The following is a 23,746-nucleotide window of genomic DNA, read 5'->3' as shown; positions in this document are numbered from 1 at the left end:
CTTTTACCTCTAAGCAATACAAGCTTTTTTCAGGATCAGATAGAAGACTCCCCAGAAAGATGAACAGTCTTTAAGGAGGTTCTCCAGGGATCGTAATACAGCAGGCTACTGTAGGAGCAGAACCTAAGTAACACTTAAGTAACTTTATCAGCAAAAATCAATCACCAACCTTCTCAGGTGCTGAATTGGGATTGTTTCTGGGCCTGAAGCCACCTAAATCCCAGTGAATTGCACCTTACGTCCCCAGATGTGGACTTGGTCATCCCCCCGCCCCCCACATTCCAGCTCTTAGGAAGACACCAGATTTTGCTACGATACAAAAGGAAGAGACATGGGAGAGCAGAATGATGTTACAACCAGTGGGGAGATTAATTACCAAGATCCACATCCTTCTACACCAAACACATCATTAGACATCACATGGCTGGGCCCACACCCACTGCTCTGGGACCGACTCCAGTAAGCAAAGAGGGCAGGTAACAACCAGGACTTCTGAGGGAGCGAGCTGAACAGACATCCCAAAGCAACATCATTCTGGAATTGGAGTGGTAAGTGATGGAAAAGAGCTTCAAGGATGGTGTGCTTCATTATTTTCCATGCAGAGATCGGGGGCCAGAAAGACCCCCTGCCGATAATCAGAGGAACGAGCGCAGATGGGAATAAATACTAGGGCAATTTAAGTCACCAGATGAGAAGCAAACCAAGTCATTCTGGGGAAGCTCTGACCAGAAGAGATTGCGGCATCTTAACACTGACAAACCCCAACAGGTGATGAAGTACCCTTGGGATGATTGCACACCACGGCTGGGATAACAGACAGAATTAGAAAGGGCTGACGTGAAGCAGTGGGGAGTTTATTCCAAAGTTTATTTTCCTGAATGATCAGAAAAAAAAGCCATATAACTGCATCAGGTGAAATCTGGATTCCCTTCCTCATACGCAGACACAGACAATGGTTGAAGTCATGAAAGAGGTTAAACTACATGAAGCACTATCGGAAGCAGCACAAAGTTTAAAGAATGAGTGGAATATAGGAAGAATGCTTGAGACAACTGAATGAAGAAATGTGAAAAAGGATGCGTCTTATCAAACAATCATTAGAGCAGTTCTCATAGTAGTCATCAAAAAAGGCATTCTCCAGCTGAAAAGGGACAGATGACAAGCAAAAGCAGGTTGCGAATAGGTCAGAGTTTAACTATAGCCCCAAGCCCTCACCAAGATGAAGGTGAAAAAGCCAAAAGGAAGAAGAGGTAAGAAGCCCCAATCAATTATTATGAATTGGGAGAAGCATCTAACAGAGCCACCTCCCAGACTTATTTAACAGCTTATGATGTGCAGGAGGCCAAGAGAGATGATCAGCAGGGGTGCACTGATAAAGATTTTCTTGGCTGATATCAGTGGTGAATTATTAACCAGCCATAATTGGCCAATACCAATCCACAGGAATACAGCTGGGCAGCATGGACAGCAGTATCCTCCTAGTAAGTCTGTCGGGGGGGGAAGGGGCATGACGGAGGGAAGGGGCATGGGGGGGCAGATCAAAGACCCCCTGGTGAGGGAGTGGGACTGGGGCAGGACAAAGCTGGGAGCGGCTTGTCCGGAGGATGCAGGGGGGTAGGGAGAGGGCATGGCTGCACTCATGGCTAGGGGCTGCGCAGGCCTCTTCCCAGTGTGGGGGCTGGGCCAAGGCAGGCTCAGCTGCAGCAGAGCACAGTGTCCTGAGCTGGGATGGCACTAGTGGGGGCTTCAACTGTAGCCATCCCTCCCAGTACTACCTTTGTGCACCCCATGCATCTGAGCCCACCCTGCCCCTGCCAGCTCCGGGAAGCCCTAGCCCTGCCCACTGCTGGGAAGAGGCAGGCAGCCCGCTTTCACCCCACACACAAATCCGGGGGGCACATACACCCCAGGACTCCCCCTCCCCACCCACCGCACAAACAGCCTGCCACTCCAGCCTGTGTTATGCCCCAGCAGGGCAGTGTCTTCCCCTGCTCCACTCCCTCCTTCCCTCCCTCACCCTGGGGGCCTCAATCTACCCCCCCCATGTCCCTTTCCCCACCACAGACTTACCAGCAGGATGCTGCTCTCCAAAATTCCCGGCTGTATTCCTGGCCATATGCATGCTATAGCTGCGCGCATGCACATGGTATTTATTGGTGACATTATCAGCCAAAAAAAGGCTATTGCCGATAATGTTAATTTTCCTGTTATCAGTGCCGACGCGCTATGCGGCTGATACATCAGTCTAATGATCACAGTGGTTTTTTCTAGCTTTAAAAAAAACCATAGGAATCCTAGTCAAGTGAGGCAATGGATTCTCCAGTACTAAAGAAATAGCACGTGAAACAATTCAACAGCAGGAGGACAAAGCCTTGAATGAATTGAGGATGCTTCTCCATTGCTACGTTCAGTCATTCCATCCAACTGATCTAGGCCTTAAAAAAACCAAAAAACTGGCTGTACTGCTATATTTGTGTCTTTATCAAGTATATCAGCAGTATCCTTAAAACTGTAAGCTCTATGGTTATGCCTCTTGAAAAAACTTAGCTGCCTGCCATTGGATGGACAGGAAGACTTAATTAGTTAAGGTCAAGATGTTATCTTATGTGTTCTGCACTGCAATAGTGCTAATGAATCCCATTCTAGAATGCAGACTCCATTGTACTAGACACTGAGAAACATATAGGAGGCAATCTGGAGAAGAGATGAAGTCTTCCACTTCCTGTACTGTACTTCAATGGCCAGAGTTGACTTCACTCTTCATTGTATCAGAAAATTAGATAGTTCTCTGGGCATCATCTTTTAACATCTGGAAAAACCCAGGAAACTACCTCAAAACCTACCACATCTACCTCCCATCCTAGCTATTGAAAAGCATGTCTCTGGAAAATATGCTATCCTTGTTTTCTTTTAATTCATGGGATGGTTTTTAACTTGTTGGTAGTGTTTAATACGTGGCTAGACAAAGCCGTGGGCCCATGGCTGGGATGATCTAGTTTGACCAGGGGGTTGGACTACATGACCTCCTGAGGTCCCTTTTAACCCTAATTTTCTATGATTCTATCTTTCTCTTCAATAAACTAAGTCACAAAAAGGGAGCTAATAAGAAATAAAAACTTGGACAAATAAATATGGAGGAATATAAGAGTATTGCTTGGGCATGCAGGGGTGCAGTCAGGATGCCAAAGTGCAGTTGGAGTTGGAGCTAGCAAGGGATGTGAAGGGTAACAAGAAAAGTTTCTACATGTACGCTGGTAGCAAGAGGAGGATCAGGGAAGTGTGGGTCCCTTACTGAATAGGGGCTGTGACAGAAGATGCAGAAAAGGCTGAAGTGCTCAATGCCCTTCTCACCTCAGTCTTCACATGCAAGGTCAGCTCCAAGACTGCTGCACCAGGCAGCAGTTTGGGGATGAGGTAAGCAGCCCTCAGTGGTGAAAGAACAGGGTAGGGACTATTTAGAAAAGCTGAATGTGTACAAGTCCATGGGGCTGGACAGGATGCACCCGAGAGGGCTGAGGAAATTGGCTGATGAGGTTGCACAGCCATTGGCCATCATGTTTGAAAGCTCATGGTGACCAGGAGAGGTCCCAGATGACTGGAAAAGGGCAAACATAATACCCATATTTAAGGAAGGGAAGAAGGAGGATCCAGAGAACTACAGACTAGTCAGCCTCACCTCAATCACTGGAGAAAAAAAAGTTACAGAACAGATGCTCAAGGAATCCAATTCTAAGCACTTGGAGGAGGTGAAGGTGATTAGGAACAGTTTGCATGGATTCATCAAGGGCAAGTCATGCCTGACCAACCTGACTGCCTTCTATGATGAGATGACTGGCTCTGTGGATGCGGGGAGAGCAGTGGATGTGATATACCTTGATTTTAGCAAGGCTTTTGACACAGTCCCCCACATGTTCTCACAGGCAAGCTAAGGAAGTACGGGCTGGATGAATGGACTGTAAGGTGGACAGAAAAGTTGCTGGAGCATTGGGCTCACAGGGTATTAAATCAATGGCTCGAGGTCTAGTTGGCAGCTGGTATCAAATACAGTGCTCCAGGGGGTCAGTCCTGGGGCCAGTTTTATTCAATGTCCTCATCAGTGATCTGGAAGATGGCACAGAGCACACCCTCAGCAAGTTTGCAGATGACACCAAGCTGTGGGGTGTAGTAGATATGCTGGAGGGTAGGGCTAGGAATCAGAGTGACCTAGAGCAATTGGAGGATTGGGCCAAAAGAAATCTCATGAGGTTCAACAAGGACAAGTGCAGAGTCCTGCACTTAGGACAGAACAACCCCATGCACCAGTACAGACTGGGGGCTGACTGGCTGGGCAACAGCTCTGCAGAAAAGGCCCTGGGGGTTACAGTGGACAATAAGCTGAATATGAGCCAACAGTGTGCACTTGTTGCCAAGAAGGCTAATGGCATCCTAGGCTGCATTGGTAGGAGTGTTGCCAGCAGGTCAAGGGAAGTGATTATTCTCCTTTATTGAGCACCGGTGAGGCCACATCTGGAGTCCTGTATTCAGTATTGGGTCCCCCATTACAGAAAGGATGTGAACAAATTGGAGAAGGTACAGTGGAAGGCAACAAACATGGTGAAGGGGTTGCGGTACATAACTTATTAGGAGAGGCTGAGGGAAGTGGGCTTATTTAGTCTAAAGAGGTAACTAAAATGGGATTTAATAGCAGCCTTCAGCTACCTGAAGTGGGGTTCGAAAAAAGATGGAGCTGGACTGTTCTCAGTCATGACAGATGACAGAACAAGGAGCAATGGTCTCATGTTGCAGCAAGGGGAGTGTAGGTTAGATATTAGGAAGAATTTTCTTACTAGGAAGGTAGTAAAACACTGGAACAGGCTACCCAGAGAGGTGGTGGAATTTTCATCCTTGGAGGTTTTTAAGATCCAGCTAGACAAAGCCCTGGCTGGGATGATTTGGTTGGAGGTGGTCTTGCTTTGGGTAGGGGGTTGGACTAGATGACCTCCTGAGGTCCCTTCCAACCCTAAGTTTATATGATTCTGAATAGTCATTTTTTTGGGGGCCTGCTGTATGTTCACATATAGAGGAGGCCTTAAAGGGTATATAGTGAAATCTTAGTATTTTCTGGTATGTCTATAGTGAATGAAGGTTTTGTTTCTAGTTTGCAATGACATCAAAAAAAGGCAGTTGGTGTCACTTATCTACCTACAACAAAGTCTGGCCCTTGGCATTAAATTAGAACATAGGAGTCAAGAGATGAAGCTTTAGACATACTGTATTGATCCGATTCATACAGCACATAAAAAGATATATGTCCATCTCTGGAAAGCGTGTAGAGTGTGATCTATACAAAAATAGGAAAACATAATGCAAAAAGAACTAGCATAAACCATTACATAACAAGAGCCAAATAACTGAATTCAGATTGTGGCCAAAAGGACTTGCACAAAGTCTCTCAGGACATCTGCGGAGGAAAAGAAAATTGACAACGACCCAAATGGATCCCAGACATTTTTCTTAACCACCACGAAAGCATCCATCCTTTCTTTCCTTCTGTTCCTCCCAGTGTTGAACTAAATGCTATGCCAAACTGTAAGGGATAGATTTGGAAAAAGGGTTGAAAGGCAAAAGGAGAGATGGTTAGAAGCCCAAGTTTAAGGTACAGCACCAGAAGAAGAGATAATGGGAATATATTTCTGTAGTACCTAGGGACTGGGAGTGCACAAGATGAAAGCACAAACATAAGCCAGGTGAGAGTTAAGAAAGGGTTTGATGCAGATAAAGAGTTTAAGACACATAATGAACAGGAGAATCCCAAACAGAGATACAGGGAAGTGACATAATTGAAGAAGCAGGGGAGAGAAGAGATTCTGGAGGACTATGTCCTGTTCTGAGAGAAGCCACGGCAGGAAAAAAAAACAAAACAAAAAAACCTCTCCTGGGAGTAATTTAACCTTGGTTGTTTCCAGGTTATTTTTCTCCTGGAAAGGCCATTTTTACTCTGGGAGAAAAAACCTAAACAGCTGTACACTTGTGGTCTCTCCTGGGAGAACAGCAACTCTCCCAGAAAGAACCAAATCTCTGCACAAGGCCCCAGTCACCCCTGTATTTTGCCTTCATTTGACATATTTATGGAAAACAGTCTTCTATTTCCTCTTTCAGCTTTTAATTTTGCTGGGCTGAGCAAACCAAGTTCTTTAAGTCTCTTCTCTAGCATATGTTTTCCATTCCCAGGATCATTCTGGTATGCCTTCTCCACAACCCCTCCAATTTATCAACATCCTCCCTGAATTGTTGTGGGGCGTGCAGAACTGGATAGCGGCTGCATCAGTGCCAGTCAAGAAATAATATTCACCTGGTTGCACAAAAAAGGCATGTTCCCATGAGGGTGTGCCCGCACCCTGGCATGCATGCTCTGGCGCATGGCAAGTCACCCCAGGTGAGATAAGGGAGGTTGGGAAATCAGCCTTATGATATGCCGTTCCAGAACATGGTCCAGAGTCCACCAAGTAGAGCTATAACCACCCCCCCGCTTGAAGAGAGGGGCCACTAAGGGCACATCACTGATTGCTTGAGACAACAAAACAGGGATGGGAGTGCAGGTCAGAGGTTCAAAATGAGCGCATCAAGGAGGGACAACACCAAGCAAAGTACACTGGGCAGTACCCACTGCCCAGTGAAATTTTGCCAAGAGACATAAATGGACAAGGGACAGGAAAACAGCCCCACAGCTCCCGGCCAGAACCTCCTTCCTGGTCAGGTAGATCACCTATCAGACATGGGATACTAGACTAGATGGTAGATTAAATTGGTCTGACCCAATATGGCACTTATATTCTTATCTTCTCAGTGTCTCTGCTGCTCCACAAAGTTTGTCTATGTTCTTCTAAGGAACATACTCTTCCTTTCAGTATAGCCATCACCTTGCAAATCACACTGAAGAAATCCTCTGTTTCAGGCAAGAAAAATAAAGGACACATTTGTTGTAGGTCACAACAGCTATTCTACCACCAGCCATCATAGGATCATAGATGTTTGGGTTGGAAGGCACTTCAGCAGATCATCAAGTCCGACCCCCTGCCCTGGGCAGGAAAGAGTGACCCCAGCCAGATGCCTATCCAGCCTTCTCTTATAGACCCCCAAGGTAGGGGAGAGCACCACTTCCCTTGGGAACCCATTCCAAATTTTGGCCACCCTTACCGTGAAGAAGTTTTTCCTCATATCTGAGGGGCCACCTTGCTGCCTTTTCTCCCTGCTAGCCTTTGCCCATCTTTTCAGAGGAATAATCAGAGCCTTCAGCACCAGGGATCCTGCTTTCCTTGTGCACACGAGGCATCCTGAGAAAGGTGCTGGGATGTGAATGCAACATTAGATTAAGCATAGAGACTGGGATCAGAAAATAGCCTTGCATAACACAAAAGAATAGGAGAGAAAGGTGTAATCTGCTGATGAGGTGACAAACAAATAAAACAGTTTCATGTTACCACCGAGACCACATACTATTTACATTAGTGACTAATTACTCTGGAGCATCTGCAATGCTAATAAAATTACTGATCAGTTGTTTTCAGATCTTGATCCTTCCAGAACCATAAATTTCCAGACATATTTCATTTAAATTATACTGAGCATTTTTTCCTCTTATCCTTTAACTCAGGGGCGGGCAATTATTTTGGACGGAGGGCCGCTTACTGAGTTTTGGCAGGCCATTGAGGGCCGCATGACAGGCAGCCAGGGGCAGACAAATATTAATTTTCTAAAATTTTTAGGGGCCTCGTGGGCTGGATAGAATGGCCGCATTTTGCCCACCCCTGCTTTAACTGAAGATGGGATATTTTAGGAATAAAGGCCAGGCAAAAGCTTGCTTTGCTGCTGTCTTTATTCCAGGCATTAATTTATACATTAATATTCTATTCTTGTTCTGTTTGCTCCTGGGATAGAATTACTGTACTACATACTTTTTAAAAAGATTAAATGCTCTTAAGTCAGTTGGTGTCTAAATAAAATGCTTTTGATGGACTTAACAGGAGTATTCAGTTTACTTCAAATGATTGGACTTTGGATTACTGCTTTCTGTCTCCTTGGCTCAACAGCAGGTAAGACACCGTATTTATGAAAACTGCATCATGGATTTTGAATTCAGTCACATTTTCATGTAGCAAAAAGTTACAAGGCAAATAAAAGCATTGCTTTGCACTGAAGTTATACTATAGTTTATAGCACAAGGGCAATGCACCGCTCCTATTCTTAATATCATTGCACTTTTGCACCTTGCTTCTGCAATGGTCTGTGCACACACCTAGTTTACATGAGGGCTGTTTCTGGTAAACGGCCCAGTGGAATGAATGCGCGGTGTAATGAACAGCATCCAAGGCAAAAAGCTGAATGAATATGTGGCATCAAAGCTGCTCGCCTGCTCAGAGGAAGCATGTTTAAAATTAACTGAAACTCAAATAGACTCTTTGTTATTGGGGGGAGGGAGCAGCGGGGGCAGCAGTTGAAGTCTTCCACTCCTAGACATACAAATCAGGAGCTGGCACCTAACATTAAGTCCCCTCATCTTTTTTATTTATTGAATCATGAGTCACTAATATCCCGTCTTATTTGCTTCAGCTAATACCCACAAATAGGTTGAAGAATAAATCTGAACTTTCACATCAGTGATAAAACCAGATGCCCAAGCCCAGAACTTTTTAAAGTTGTTACCAACCTCAAATGCACCGCAGGACTGTAACAGTTTTGAAAATAATGATAAGATGGTTTTTGTGCCGCAGGCAAAGAAGTTTGCTATGAAAGAATCGGCTGCTTTTCAGATAAACCACCATGGTCTGGAATAGCAGGGAGACTTCTGCCAGGTTTGCCTGACCCTCCAGAAGGTGTGAACATCACCTTCTCCCTCTACACCAAAGAAATTAGAAATAGATTTCAGGTAAGACCTTTCTCTATTTTAACATTATGAACCAGTTGCACCTACCAGGGTTCACTAGACCATTAGGAAGACCACGTCACTCACCATGAGAAAAGGAGTCGAGGGAATAAAAAGTCAAAATTTGTTGTCAGCTGCAGCTGTAGACAAATATATCTAAGTCATTTGGAGTAAAAGAAAAGAAATAGTATGAGGAATATTTATATGCAGAACCTATATAAAAAATTGAAAAATAATACAATAGTTATGAAGCATTCTACATGGGCAAAAGCACCCCAGAAGATAGCATATTATTATTCTACTTCCAAAGAAATTGATGTAAAGAGGCCCAGCTTGGGGCTCAGACAGGATCTGTCTCTGACCATAGGCGCCGGCTTTTATTTTTGTCAGGGGGCGGCTAAGATGGTGCCCCCCTCACTGCCCCCATGGCAGAGTGGAGCCCGTGGGGGGTAGAGGGTGGATGCAGGCTGCCCACTGCAGGCTCAAGGCTCCCTGTTTTGCTGCCCTGCTCCTGAGAGCCCCGAGCCATGGCAAGGTTCCCCCTGCCCACCCGACAGCAGTGGGGACACAAGTCCACCACCCATGCCCCCACTGCTGCTGGGCAGGTGGGGGACACCTTGCCATGGCAGCATGGCCGGTGCAGGGCTCCCAGGTGAGGGCAGCAGGGCTGGAAGGCCTGAGCCCACATCTGTCCCCAGCCAGTGCACAAATCTGGGGGGCATGTGCCCTTCCATGCCCTACTTCCCAGGAGTGTGCACAGCAGCAGGGAGCCACCCCTACACCAGCCCCCTTGACAAGCCAGTTGTGGCTCTGTCTTGCTCCCCACCCTGGGCCTGGACCCCATGCACCGTCCTGCTGAACATCACCCCCTGGCCCAGCCCTTACTCCACTCCCTCCCTCATTGTGGGGGCCTCGATCCTCCACCGACTTACCTGCAGGCAGCTGGGGGTGCTGCTCTCCACTGCTGCCTGGGGCTGTATTCCTGGCCACGTGCATATGTGCACCTGCACATGGCACCCCATGCATCCTGCTCCCACAGCCCCTTGCACGGGTCCACAGCAACCAGGGTTTGTCAATCTTCAACTGGGGATGGGAGGTCACCATGGCCTCTTCCCAAAGGGGGCCTGAGCTCTTGGGCCCCCACGTACTTGACGCCTATCTCTCTGACTCCCAACATTATGCTCATTCCTAAAAGTTAAGAACCTTGGGCTCTTAAGTACTGTATTTATCCAAATCCAAGACTACTTTGAAATTTAAGATGATGCTGAATTTAAATTGGTTATAGTTTTCCATGTATAGAATCTAATCAGAGGGTCATCTTAAGTTTTCCCTCCTCTTCCCCCTCCCTAGCAGCAGGGAAAGCAACAGCAGCAGAAGGGTATGTGGTGTGGGGCGCAGGTGTCTCCCTGCCACTTGCCCCCCTGCATCCTGTGCCCCTTGCTGCCCACCCCCAAGCAGCCGCTGCCTCCATCTGCCCTCCTGCAGTTTGTCCCCCACACAGCCTCTGCTCCACACCTGTCCCTCCCCAGCCTCTCTGGCCCGAGATACTTACTGTCAGGTGTGGCTCTGGCTCCAGCTCTGTTCCTCCTAGGCTCAGAGCATATGGGAGCTCTGGCCCCCCACCTGGCCATGCAGCAGCATCACCGGGCCAGAGCAGAAGCTAAATTTTCCATAAATTGTACACCTCCAATTTCTGTCTTTTGAGTATTATCTTATGCTGCTAAGATGCTCTGCAAAATAAAATGACCTTTTCATGGATTAAATGGGTTAGGGCAGCAGAAGCAGTATGGGAAGTATGGTTCCCTTAGGCGTGATAGAGGACTTGAGGATGGGTTGGGGAAGCTATGGGAAGATGCTGATGTCCCCATGCTGACATGGGCAGGAATACTCCCCACACATAGAGCCACTGGCAGGAATATTCGAACGCTCGTGGCGCATGGGCCAAGTCCCGGAGGACTGGAAAAGGGCTAACGTGGTCCCCATTTTCAAAAAGGGGAGGAAGGAGGACCCGGGCAACTATAGGCCAGTCAGTCTCACCTCCATCCTTGGTAAAGTCTTTGAAAAAATTATCAAGGCTTACATTTGTGAGAGCCCGGCAGGGCAAATTATGCTGAGGGGAAACCAGCACGGGTTTGTGGCGGGCAGATCGTGCCTGACCAATCTAGTCTCTTTCTATGACCAGGTTACGAAACGCCTGGACACAGGAGGAGGGGTGGATGTCGTATACTTAGACTTCAGGAAGGCCTTCGATACAGTATCCCACCCCATACTGGTGAACAAGCTAAAAGGCTGTGATGTGGATGACTGCACAGTCCGGTGGGTGGCGAATTGGCTAGAGGGTTGCACCCAAAGAGTCGTGGTGGATGGGTCGGTCTCGACCTGGAAGGGTGTGGGCAGTGGGGTCCCGCAGGGCTCGGTCCTTGGACCGATACTCTTTAATGTCTTCATCAGCGACTTGGACGAGGGAGTGAAATGTACTCTGTCCAAGTTTGCAGATGACACAAAGCTATGGGGAGAAGTGGACACGCCGGAGGGCAGGGAACAGCTGCAGGCAGACCTGGACAGGTTGGACAAGTGGGCAGAAAACAACAGGATGCAGTTCAACAAGGAGAAATGTAAAGTGCTGCACCTAGGGAGGAAAAATGTCCAGCACACCTACAGCCTAGGGAATGACCTGCTGGGTGGCACAGAGGTGGAAAGGGATCTTGGAGTCCTAGTGGACTCCAAGATGAACATGAGCTGGCAGTGTGACGAAGCCATCAGAAAAGCCAATGGCACTTTATTGTGCATCAGCAGATGCATGACGAATAGGTCCAAGGAGGTGATACTTCCCCTCTATAGGGCACCGGTCAGACGGCAGTTGGAGTACTGCGTGCAATTCTGGGCGCCACACTTCAAGAAGGATGCGGATAACCTGGAGAGGGTCCAGAGAAGGGCAACTCGTATGGTCAAGGGCCTGCAGACCAAGCCCTACGAGGAGAGACTAGAGAAACTGGACCTTTTCAGCCTCCGCAAGAGAAGGTTGAGAGGCGACCTTGTGGCTGCCTTTAAGTTCATCACGGGGGCACAGAAGGGAATTGGTGAGTATTTATTCACCAAGGCGCCCCCGGGGGTTACAAGAAACAATGGCCACAAGCTAGCAGAGAGCAGATTTAGACTGGACATTAGGAAGAACTTCTTCACAGTTCGAGTGGCCAAGGTCTGGAACGGGCTCCCAAGGGAGGTGGTGCTCTCCCCTGCCCTGGGGGTCTTCAAGAGGAGGTTAGATGAGTATCTAGCTGGGGTCATCTAGACCCAGCACTCTTTCCTGCTTATGCAGGGGGTCGGACTCGATGATCTATTGAGGTCCCTTCTGACCCTAACATCTATGAATCTATGCTCCAACAGCTGAAAATACTGACCACTCAAGTGAGTTTCCGACTCCCACGCAGGGGGCATACTCCCCACACATGGAGCACTTTTTTGTGCAACCAATTGAAGAGAATGACAAAAAAAGGTCTTAATGATCATTAATGATTTTACTCATAACAGATTCTCTCTGCAATATATCCTTCAACCATCACAAACTCGAATTTCTCCTCCCGTAGAAGAACCCGCTTCATTGTACATGGATTCAAAAGCAACGCAAAGAATACCTGGGTGGTACACATGTGCATGGTATGAGAAACTATCTTCCAAATGTCAGTATTATAGTTGCAGCTATATTCAATAGCTAATATTTAAATACCAATATTCAGCTTCTACTTTGAAATCCATCTGACATTGTTAATGGAGAGCAGGTATTAACCAATACATCAATTTAATCAAAGCTAAAATGTTTCCATGGACCTTTCTGGTCACGTGGGACAAAGGAGACTCTACAGCCTGGTTCTGAGCAGTTTTTCCATCCCAGAACACTTTGAATCAGATTAAAGGAGTGAACTGGACCTGAATGTCATGCATCCCAGCCCAAACCCATAGCCACCAGCTTAATGCAAGTCTCCCTCAGTAGAAATGTCTGGACTTAAGGACCTCTTAATTTGTACATTTTGCAGTTTGTACAACTTGACAGAATTTTCACAAAATCAAATGCATAACCAAAACCAAAACCTTAGCATTTGTATTAAATGCCAATTCATGATAAGAAATGAGAGAGAAAAACCCTGAAAATCTTGAGGGGTGCTGAGCTATCAGCAACTTTCACTGAAGCAGCTCTCAGGTTTCAACATATATTTTCCTGCCTCACTCAGTCTGTGCCTTTATTACGTTCTTTCTGCTTTTGGTTTTTCCTTTGTACACAAATCAGGCCTCAAACAGTTAGAAGTGAAAATCCTTGACTTTTGTAGGACTGTGTAGATGAGATTAAGCATTAGCTTTATGTGCTCTTGTAGGCATCTCCCATTCAGTTCTGAGCTCTTCAGTTTTAGATACCTTGTGCAAGTTTTCAAAAACAGCTTAAAACATGCCGATTTCATAAACAAGTTTAATGGAACCATAAATCACGTAATATATACTATACTGCAATTGCTGCACAGTTGATAGGAACTGCTGGATAATTGTGATCCTAAATAATTCCCATACATAGTTGAGAGGAGAAAGGGAGAAAAATAGAAAAATATTTTGACATCACTTGTAACAAATCAGATACCTATGCATGAAATGCATTATTAGCACACTGTACAGTGTGCATTATTCTGAAAGACCCTTGTTTTAGTGGATGTAGGTACTCTTATAAAGAGTTGTCCTTTGAAAAGCAGGAAACCCAATGATTCAAGTTACTAGTTAATACATTCGTTTTGGTTGAAGTTGAATCATAATTTCTTATGGCACGTTTTCTTATATTCTCGGCTTTCTGTTTGCACCCACCAGCTCTTAATACAAGTGGAAGATGTGAACTGTATTGCTGTGGACTGGGAAGATGGTGCAAAAGACACGTATATCAGAGCAGTGAACAACATCCGTGTTACTGGGGCTGAAATTGCTTATTTCATAAATACTCTCAAGGTAAATAAGTTATTTGTTAGTTGCTTAAAGGATTTTAAGTTACTTCTTTAAAAAAAAACCCACAACAAAGATTCAAATCTAGCCATAACGCATTTATGAAAATACCGCTATTTCAGGAACATCACAAAAGTATGATCTGAACCTGCACGTGCAACTCACAGGCAACATGAACGTTCACATGGCTACAGAGGTGACGCTGGTCCCAAAGGGATCAGATGACTGAAAAAGGCACCAAATTAACCTAAAAGACCAGTAGATGGCAAAATGTGCTTGGAGGGGAGGCATGCCATGTGACTAATAAAGAACTGTTCCTACTACAACATGCTTGAGGCAAATTAGATCTTAAAGTATGGACAACCCAACAAGTTACAGCAGTGACAAGGTAGCAGGGGACTTGCACACATCAGCTGAAATTTTGTGAAATGTTTGCGCTGCAACACCTTTCCCATAACGAAACCGCTGCCATTGTGTTATCTCTGCATCAGTAACTCTTGGATCTTTTTGTCGGTTTGCAGAGGTGTAATTCCCTTCCAATTTACAGGGTTGTAAACTGATTTTTTTTCTCCCAACTGTCTTACTCATCCCCTACCCCATCAGGTATGTTGCATGCCGTGTGTCACTACTCACCACCCTGAACACTGGCACAAAATTCAAGGCTAGCCAGACCAAGCCCTTGGCTTCCAAACCATGGATCCAGACCAAGGGTAGGTCCCTGTCAGATGCTTTTTTCCTTGTGCCAAACTGAATGAAAAAGTTTCTGGTTCTGCTTGGACCTCCACAATTGATGGATAATAGGAAAGTAATGTTTTCCATTCATTTTGGACCTTTTAAAGCCAGAATTTGTGCACTGAACTCTTTACCTGCAACACTTTAAGCCTCTGAGGGAGTTCAATTAAAGGAGAGATGGGATCCGATCCCTGATCTCAATAATGGTGCCTCCCACCATGCCACATGCAATCACACCCTGTTGCTGGTGCAGGGGGAGCCCAGGAAGGCTCCAGTGTGCTCCCGAGACCGAGAGCACCAATCAGCTGACTGGTGCTTTGGAGGCTGAAAGAACCAATGAGTGAACTGGCACTCTGTGGGATGGGGGTGCCGATCAGCCGATTGGCACTCCCAGCCCCGGGAGTGCACCAACCACATGTCCAATTTACAGTATGATGGGAACCAGCCACAAAAATGTGTATAATAATTTTGTGACTTACTCAGTTTTATCATGCCATTCATTGCACAAATGTACCACTGGGTTACTATTTAAAGATGTGATTGATTAATTAATTAGTTAAGGGGCTTTCCAGACAAAACATTAAACTAATGTGGCTTCCTAAATGGCTAACAAGAATCCTGGGAAATACCTAGCACTAAACTTGACATCATGGTAAAGAAAGAAACCCTGAAGATGTGTGCATTTATGCTGGTCTATGAATAAGAAAGTTAGATGTGGATCTCAGGCACCCAATGAAGAGTCGTGATGGATATCATTAAAGTTTTGAATTCCAGGGTAAGTTTAATCTTTTCAAACAATCAGCGCGCCAGTGCAGTTCCACATCTGCAGGGGCCTATGGTTCCCAGACGTGCCAAGGCCTAGAAATGTTCTCTCTACACAACTGTAGGTGAGCTTCATCTCTTCCAAACTTAAAAAAAATAATAATAATAAGGGTACCAGGTGACACAATGAGTCTTTAAGTAGCTATGCAGGGAACAGCAATTTAATAAATGAAGGCTCTCCCACTCACAAGTAAAAAAAATATCAAATGGATGGGAGTTGAAGCTAGACATATTCAATGTAGAAATAAGGTCCACAACAGGGAGGATAGTGAACCACTGGAATAACTTACACTAAAACGCCCTGTGGACTCCCTTTAATAAAAATTTTAAAATCAAGATGAAATTTCTTTCTAAAAAAGTCTCATGCTTGTTTAGAGATGAATTAGTTCAAGGAAGTTTCACCGTCTTTTTTGCAGAAAGTTGCACTAAACAATCATAATCCCTTTCTGGCCTTATAAGTTATGAGAAAAGCAGTCGCTATGCTTGACATTTATTCCATTTTCCTCTTCTTTTTAAACCATTCAGAAAATGCATAGATACCCCGCTTCAAAAGTCCACATCATTGGCCATAGTCTCGGTGCACATGCCGCAGGAGAAGCAGGAAGAAGGATAAAAGGCATCAAAAGAATAACAGGTAGGCTACTCCTGTACTGCATGGTATCCTTATTAATAGGGAAGAAACTTGTAAATCCCCAGACCTACTGAATCTACTGAATTTAGCCTCTCATTTGTGTTGTTGCTACAGACTTCATCTTGCTCCTAATGACTAAGTGAATATCCTAATTCAAAAGCTGATTTATCTACAGTACAGGCTTGTAAACATCCATTTCATTGGTTATTTGAAAACCACGCTCTCCGCTTTGCTTCAGACCAAAAGTACCAAAGGAATTATAAAAATTGCTGAAATACAGAAGATTGGCACATGTCTTAAGCTTGAGATGTTATGGGCAAATACTGTACATTGTCCCCACTCTTAATGCCATCTCTTACAATCTACTTGCAAAGCAAAAAACTTAAGCTTCATTCATAGTGTCCTTCTGATGCACCCTACAGAATAGCTTCCTGGATCGATTAGCAGTAATAACAGGAATGCCGCAGAGGCTGCAGCTGGGTTTCCGAGCTGCATGGTGGCTCCTTCATAAGAAGTCTTCTCCAGACTTGTTAGGTGTACCATATTTTCTCACAAAGCATGCACATTCCCCCCCCACCCCCGAAAAAAAATCAATCCCCCCAAACTAGGGTACAAGTTTTAAGTAGGGAAAGCCGTTTTCTTCACTGGAAAAGCAGCAAGCCTGGAGATGCTGGACATGGCATGCAGCTGCCAAGATGGCAGTCCTGTGTTAACCCTCCTATAGCCATAACTATTGGCTGAACACTGTAATTTGTGCCTAAAGCAGCAAGTGAGCTGCTAGTACTATCTCAATGAGGCCTGTGATGTGGAAGCAACACTATTTACAAAAACTTACATAAAGAACTGCTTACCGTAAAGAAGTAACTTTGCAAGGGTCTGGGGCCTAGCCTTGCAGGACATAGGTCCCCTCTACCCATTGCAGTTACTGCACAATTAACTGGTTAATTGTGCAATTACCTTGAGACCAGCTCCACATGCAAAGTAGCTATTACATGATAAGAAGTTCAAAAATGTGTACTACTATTATAGCCGGTTGCTGTAGAGCTTCAATTTGCATGCATCAACTGTGGGCTCCCAGCTACAGGGGTGCACCTTGTCCAGCCAGGGCTAGGAGTCCTGCAACTGCTGGGGACTCCCCAACAGCTGCAGACTCTGGGTCCCAGCAACCACCTGCAGCTGCCAGGCTCCAGAGTCCCACAGCAGCAGATGCTGGGTCCCAAGTGTGCCTCCTGGCGATCCCCCCACCCCAGCGGGGTGCAATACCCCAGGGACAGGAGGATTGCCGCTGTGGCAATCCTTCTACTCCAGGGAGTTCATGAAACCCCTAGGAAGGGAGGAACACCACTGCAGTGATCCCCCGCCCTAGGGGTATGCAAAACCCCGTGGGAAGGGAGGACCACCACTGCAGCAATCTCTCCGCCCCAGGGGTGCATGAAACCCCTGGGATGGAAAGATCACCATTCCAGCAATCTCCCTGCCCTTGAGGATTTTATGCAACCCCCTGGATGGGGAGATCACCACAACAACAATCTCCTTGTCATGGGGAGAGGGGGCACATGGGGCGCCCCCATGGCTGAGGGGGCTCCCAGCTGCAAGAGCTTGCTTCTTGCTGGTGCAAGAGGAGCCCGGAAGCAGGCTCACATCATACCAGCAATAAGGCACAATGGGATCTAATGTAAGATACCACAATCGCACCTTCTGCCATGCACATATGGCATGGCAGGAGGCACAATTGTGTGAATTGCACATTAGATCTCATTGTGCCTTTACCTGTACATGTCGAGGGGGGCAGAGAGCAAGTCCTCCCAGAACTAGAGCATCCAAGAAGTGTGGCATCCCAGCGGACCGGTGGGATGAGGCAGCTGCTACACTTCCTGGACACACAGTTCCCAGGAGGATTACCCTGTCACATGGGTGTCCATGACCATCGAAAAAGCTTTTTCTCTACATTCTGCCTTCCAAAATACAAGGTGCATGTTTTATTCAGGTATGTGTTGGATCCAAGAAAAATATGGTAATTATGTCATTAGTATTACTTACAAACAGATGACCTTATGATCATAGCATCAGACCACCACTCTGGAGACAACAGGGCTTGTCCTGACTCTGCCTCATGATATTCTGCGTGACCTTCAGCCACACAATCTCTCTGCACATCTGTAAAATGGGGGTAATACTTCCCTCCTCTCATTCAATTGCAAAAGCATTTCAGCAGGTGTTGCTGTAATACAAACACACCACAGATCTAGGACACCCTCATTTCAATTCATGCCCCTTGAAAATCCAGATAAACCGCGAGATAAATCCCATTCTTCTCTTTGAGGCAAGGGTTTTTAAGGCGATACCTTTCACTGGTTGAGATAAAGTTAGACAAGCTTTCGAATGCAAGGCATTCTTCATCAGCTACCCTAACGAAGACTTAATACCTTCTTCTCTTGATACAACACTATAAGGTCGAACAGAAAGGATTTCGTTGGTGTTGGGATGAATTTACAGAAAGACTTCCTTTAAGGAAGTTGAGACCCAGCGTGAGGCTACTAAGGAAAGAGATGCTGAGGCTTAATTCTCCTTGTGCACTTATTAATTTTAGGAGTTGCTTGGAAAGTACCTCACAATGGCCAAAAATGCATTACATTAAAGTGTTTGTCGCACTGTAATGCAGCCTTAGTCCATTTGGTTTTGGAGAAATTCAAGCCAGTATTCAACAAGCTTTATGTTGCATTTCAAAGTGATAATCTACATTGGGGGGAAAAGTTAAGGTACAATTTCACTCCACCCCACCCAGCAAATATTGTGATTTTCTTTAGGCTTGGACCCTGCTGGAATGTTTTTTGAAGGAGCCCCTCCTGAAGTTCGACTGGACCCTTCAGATGCATTATTTGTCGATGTGATTCATAGTAATGCTGCCCTTTCTCCTGTTGTAGGTAAGGCACCAAAATGTCCTACGTGCAAGCAAATGTTTGCAGTGGCAGTCCTGGCACTAAGTTATCTGCAGTTCTTACTATGTATTTATCATAGGTTTTGGGATGTATCAAGCCACAGGAGACCTTGACTTTTACCCAAACGGAGGACATTCAATGCCTGGATGTGTTAATCAGGAAGACGTGGATTCTGAATCTTTTGTTGACGGTAAACTTATTTCAACACTTTGCAATACTTTATTTGCACAGGTCTGCTCACCCTGCAGGCCTGAACAGAGATGTCAAAAGAGAGTTTGTTAGGGACTTGTTTTAAAAATTAACCTTGCTTTATGCACACTTGATGAGGGGGAGAAAAAAAAAAAGGCAGATCGCTGAGGGTTAGAATAAAGCTGTGCAGCTAGGTGTGGCACTAAAAGTGGTATTATGTTGTGTGGCTGTCGTCCTAATAGGGACAAACACAATCAATAAACTCAGGGTCTCTAGAAGGGTTGAGCTAAATTCTCCAGATAGGGAAAAATGAGTGCATTGGTCAGTTGAGGCAACAAACTTCTCCTATGATATTATAATCAGGTAAGATTCACATAAGGATAATACATGGCCATACTATTGTGCCAGCCAGAAATTTTACCATTCTAAGAGCAAATATTGTACGTAGCCAAACATAGCAGGGTACCTGAAAAACAACTCTCATCACTATGTTTCAACAGAGACGTTCAACGTTATTTGGTGCCATCATTCACGCAGCCATGAGTTTTATTTAGAAAGTATCCTGCACCCTGATGGATTCCTTGGTTATCCCTGTATGACATATGACTCCTTCCAGTCGGTAAGCATAGCAGTCCAGGATTGGGTCACCGCTTAAAAACCCAGCATTTCCACATTCCTGATGAGCAAACATCACACGCTATGCAAGCACTGCGTTGTTTGCCATCTCCCAGTGTCCGACTGGGATCGGGATGTGGGCAAGAATGAAGTTCAAGCAGTAGAGAAGCAATGCCAGCTGGAGGAGGAGTGGATGCGATAGGATGGAGGGACAGATCTTGATTCTCCCGCCTGATCCCCCTCCTCCACTGGCAAAATCCTTCTGCCTTGATGATGCTACCAGTATATGGGAAGCCTTATCTGTCCTACGCCATTTCCTGCCTGGCCTTTGCTACTAGCGGTGCACCGATAGAGAATTTTTGAGCCGATACCAACGGATGATTTTTAACGGGCCATAAATCAGCCGATGCTGATCCGATTCTGATATGCAACCGGGCAGCTTGGAGAAAGGCATTTGGCTCGTAAGTCTGTTGTAGGGGAAAGGGCATGGGGGGCAGATTGAGGCCCCCACAGTGAAGGAGGGAGCTAGATTGGGGCAAGGGCAGGGGCTGCACAGCTGGGATAAAGTGGGGGGATGTAGCTGCAAGCAGCTCCTCTGGGGGGTGCGGGGACAGTTCCCGCCGCTGCATGCATCCTGGGAGGGCATGGGGGGGCATGTGCCCCTGGATTCTGCACAGGGCAAGGCAGGCTGGGGGTGGGGCAGTGCCAGTGCCAAGCTCTTCCTAATAGGAGGATGGGCTGGGCTGGGCTTGGGGCGGATGGCAGCAGCGCTGGGAATGGGGTTACGGGGGAAGGGGGCCTGCAGCCACACCAAAATTTGCCATAGCCCTCCTAACCCTCCTCTACTGCCCATCCTGAGCACAGCCTGGCCAAGCTCCCCCACCAGAAAGAGCCCAGTGCACCCCGGTCCCAGCCCACAATGGCAGCCCACCCTTGTCCCGCATGCAGATCCAGGGGCACACGCCCCCCCCCCCCATGCCCTCCTGGGGTGTGCACAGCAGCCTGAGCCGCCTACCCCTCCCTCTGTCCCCTGGACAAGCTGTTCGCAGCTCTGTTCTCCACTCCACTTGTACGGCACCTGCCCCTGCCCCACTACCTCCCTCACTGTGGGGGCCTCAATCTGCGCCCCCCGACCCCTCTTCCCTCACAACACCCTTGCCAGCTGGACCCGGCTGCTCTCCACGCTGCCGTGCTGCTCTCCTGGCCGCCTGCATGCTGCACTGCAGCTGCGCGCATGCACGGGGCATTTATTGGTGGCATTAAATTGGCCACATCAGCCAAAAAAAGCTGACTGCCAATACAGTCAATTTTTCTTATATCGGTGCTAATCCGATATATCAGTGCACCTCTATTTGCTACTGGGTGTATAGCCAGTGAAAATAAGTGCAGCCATGTAGGGATGCCTGACTGCAATTCCTGGCGGGAAGAACAGGATCCAGGAGCCACAAGCAGACCATAGGTCTCTCTACTTTATTATAAGGATGAACCGATTCCAGATCAGAGTGCATATAAACTTAACTGAAAGCTAGCTTCACCCCCTTTCTCCCTGTATTATGTCAAGTGCAACGTGGGCATAGGTTCTCCCTATGCCTTCTGTTAGAGGGGTTTGGGGCCACAGCTACATGGATATTAAATCCCCCCTTCACTTAATGGGTGTACATATCTGCTCATTTCATTATCACACGTGTGAGGATAAATAACGGGAAGACACAACGATACTGGAAACACGGTGGTTAAATACCCCGGATGCAGGCGACTGCTTAGAATTGGACAGGAACAGGGCAACCCTCATCTGAAGCCTGAGTCTCCCAAGAGTTGAGATGAAAAAATATCCATCATTAACAGCTGTTCTTCTTTTCTTCAGGGAGCCTGCTTCCCATGCCCCAGGAAAGGCTGCCCAATGATGGGTCACTACGCTGATCGGTTTCCATATAAACTGAAGACAAGAAACCAAATTTTTTTTTTAAATACAGGAGGCTTCCCACCCTTTATTAGTAAGTATAGGCAGTAAACTACAATGGCCCAAGTACATGCACGGATGAAAGGATGGGACTAGAAAGAAGCTAAGATGCACACGTTGCTGTTATAAACCTCCAATAACCTGGACAGTCCTGGTTTCTACCTTGCTTGCTTACAGCTGTTGTTGGCCACAAAAAAAAAAAAAGAAACTAGTCACTAAAATCCACTCCTGCTACGACTCTTGAATGGCCTGTTCATAAAGTGAGAACAGTAATAACATTTTGCTGTTGCAAAGTGAACACCTGCATGGTGAAAAAGACAACTTTCCTTCTTGCTGCTATTTCATTTTTAGGTTCCTTGCAAAAGCCACAGCCTAATTATATTTTACTTTTGTTGTTATGTAGGTTGGAGACAGAAGGTCTCTCTCAAACTGTCTGGAACAAGGAGCGTGATGGGGGAAATAAACATGGTTTTTCATGGCACCGAGGGGAACACCCAGCAGTACCAAATTGACAGGTAACACCACAGTGAATAATGGGTATTAACATGCACATCTGTTTATGATGTATGTTCACCTCTGTAAGCAACAAGCACCTGGTCCTTGTTCCACCCTGTTAGTTAACGACTTAAAATATGGTTGCAAATTATAGCCTAGACAAGACCTACAAGCCAATGGTTAAAACTAGAAACAGAATCCAGGGGAAAGAGTTGATTCCACAACGTTTAACAAGCGCTGAAGTCCAAACTGCACACTGAAGAAGAGGCACAGCTGTTCAGACAGCTCATTCAAAGGCTGCTCGTGCTTCCAGAAAACTTTTGGCTCGCACTAGGCATGTTCATTAGTTTAACACAGGCATGGCACAGCCACTCCCACAACAGCACTAGTCCGAACTTGTTAGCATGCTCTCTCCCATATGCTAACAAGTCTCTGTTGTCACCAATTTGCTGCATGATTGCATGCAAGCCAGTTAACCATCGCGCCTTAGTTTTCCCCATCCATTAAATGGGCGCCAGATTACTCTAGATCACATTAAATGGCATACAGACTGTTGGATTACGGCATCTTTTGCTATCAAATGTCAACTCCCACCTCCAGTTGGGCAAGGATGACAACTTGTATTGCCCACTCACTAACTTCTAAAACAGGACATTTGTGCTTCCTCCCAGATGTCCCATATGCTAGGAAAGATCTCTCTGTAATCAGCTGCAAAGTACCTCTCTCCCCTTCTCAAAACTCTCACTGACTGTGCTTAGAAAACAACTTGGCAATAGTTAGACTTTTGGTAAGAGAATTCCCTGTTCTATGACCAATATTGTCTAATTATTCTCCGACGCCGCCTTTCTGCATCTATCTCTGGCTCTTAACTTTACACTGTAAACTCCGTAATACAAGGGTTGTCTTGTTCTGGTTTGTGGTTACGTTGCAGGATGTGGTGCTTGGCACTAGGGTACTAACACTAAAACTCAAGTGCTGTAACAAACAAGGACCAGCGTGTTGGAAGGGTTTGGGGGGGGGGTTGGTTTTGTTTTTACAACTGAACCCAGTGTGGCAACCCCCCAGCAAATACTATTTTCAATAGCACTATTTTCCTCTTTTGCCTGTTTGTAGGGGGGTCCTCTGTCAATACAACATTTATACAAAGTACATCGATTTGGAAATGAATCCCAGAGAAATTACAAAAGTTGAATTTCTCTGGAGGCAGACTCCATTTACTTCGTTCTGGGCCGAACTGGGAGCAGAAATAGTCAGCATAGTCAATGGAAAAGAGGGACACACGTGAGTACACTCATGTTAAAGCAGCATCGTGCTGGAAGGGGCTGCAAGCATTCGGAAAACAGGAGACCTCAACCTCAATCCTGATACACTGGACAGAAAGCTTCTTCAATCAGATCAGCTTCATTAAAAGACAAGTGAAAAGTACTGCACTTCAGAGGGAGGAATCAAATGTGCATGTGCACAACAAAGAATGACTGGTTAGG

The 23,746-nt window shown here is 46.1% G+C and overlaps 1 protein-coding gene across 1 annotated transcript; it reads left to right on the top strand.

The window, feature by feature from the left end:
• Positions 1–1,219: 1,219 nt before the first annotated feature.
• On the top strand, positions 1,220–23,547 carry LOC102567987 (pancreatic lipase-related protein 2). The gene is made up of 11 exons (XM_019485872.2): positions 1,220–1,250; positions 8,751–8,905; positions 12,434–12,559; positions 13,751–13,885; positions 15,959–16,067; positions 18,872–18,988; positions 19,083–19,193; positions 19,693–19,811; positions 21,672–21,801; positions 22,171–22,282; positions 23,376–23,547. The coding sequence occupies exons 1-11, from the start codon at positions 1,220–1,222 to the stop codon at positions 23,545–23,547; spliced, it is 1,317 nt and encodes a 438-aa protein (XP_019341417.2).
• Positions 23,548–23,746: the final 199 nt, after the last annotated feature.

This window comes from Alligator mississippiensis, chromosome 6 (assembly GCF_030867095.1).
Source record: "Alligator mississippiensis isolate rAllMis1 chromosome 6, rAllMis1, whole genome shotgun sequence".
Taxonomy (NCBI): Eukaryota; Metazoa; Chordata; order Crocodylia; family Alligatoridae; genus Alligator; species Alligator mississippiensis.
The sequence above is the reverse complement of the archived record's forward strand: the minus strand, read 5'-3'. Positions and strand labels throughout refer to the sequence as shown.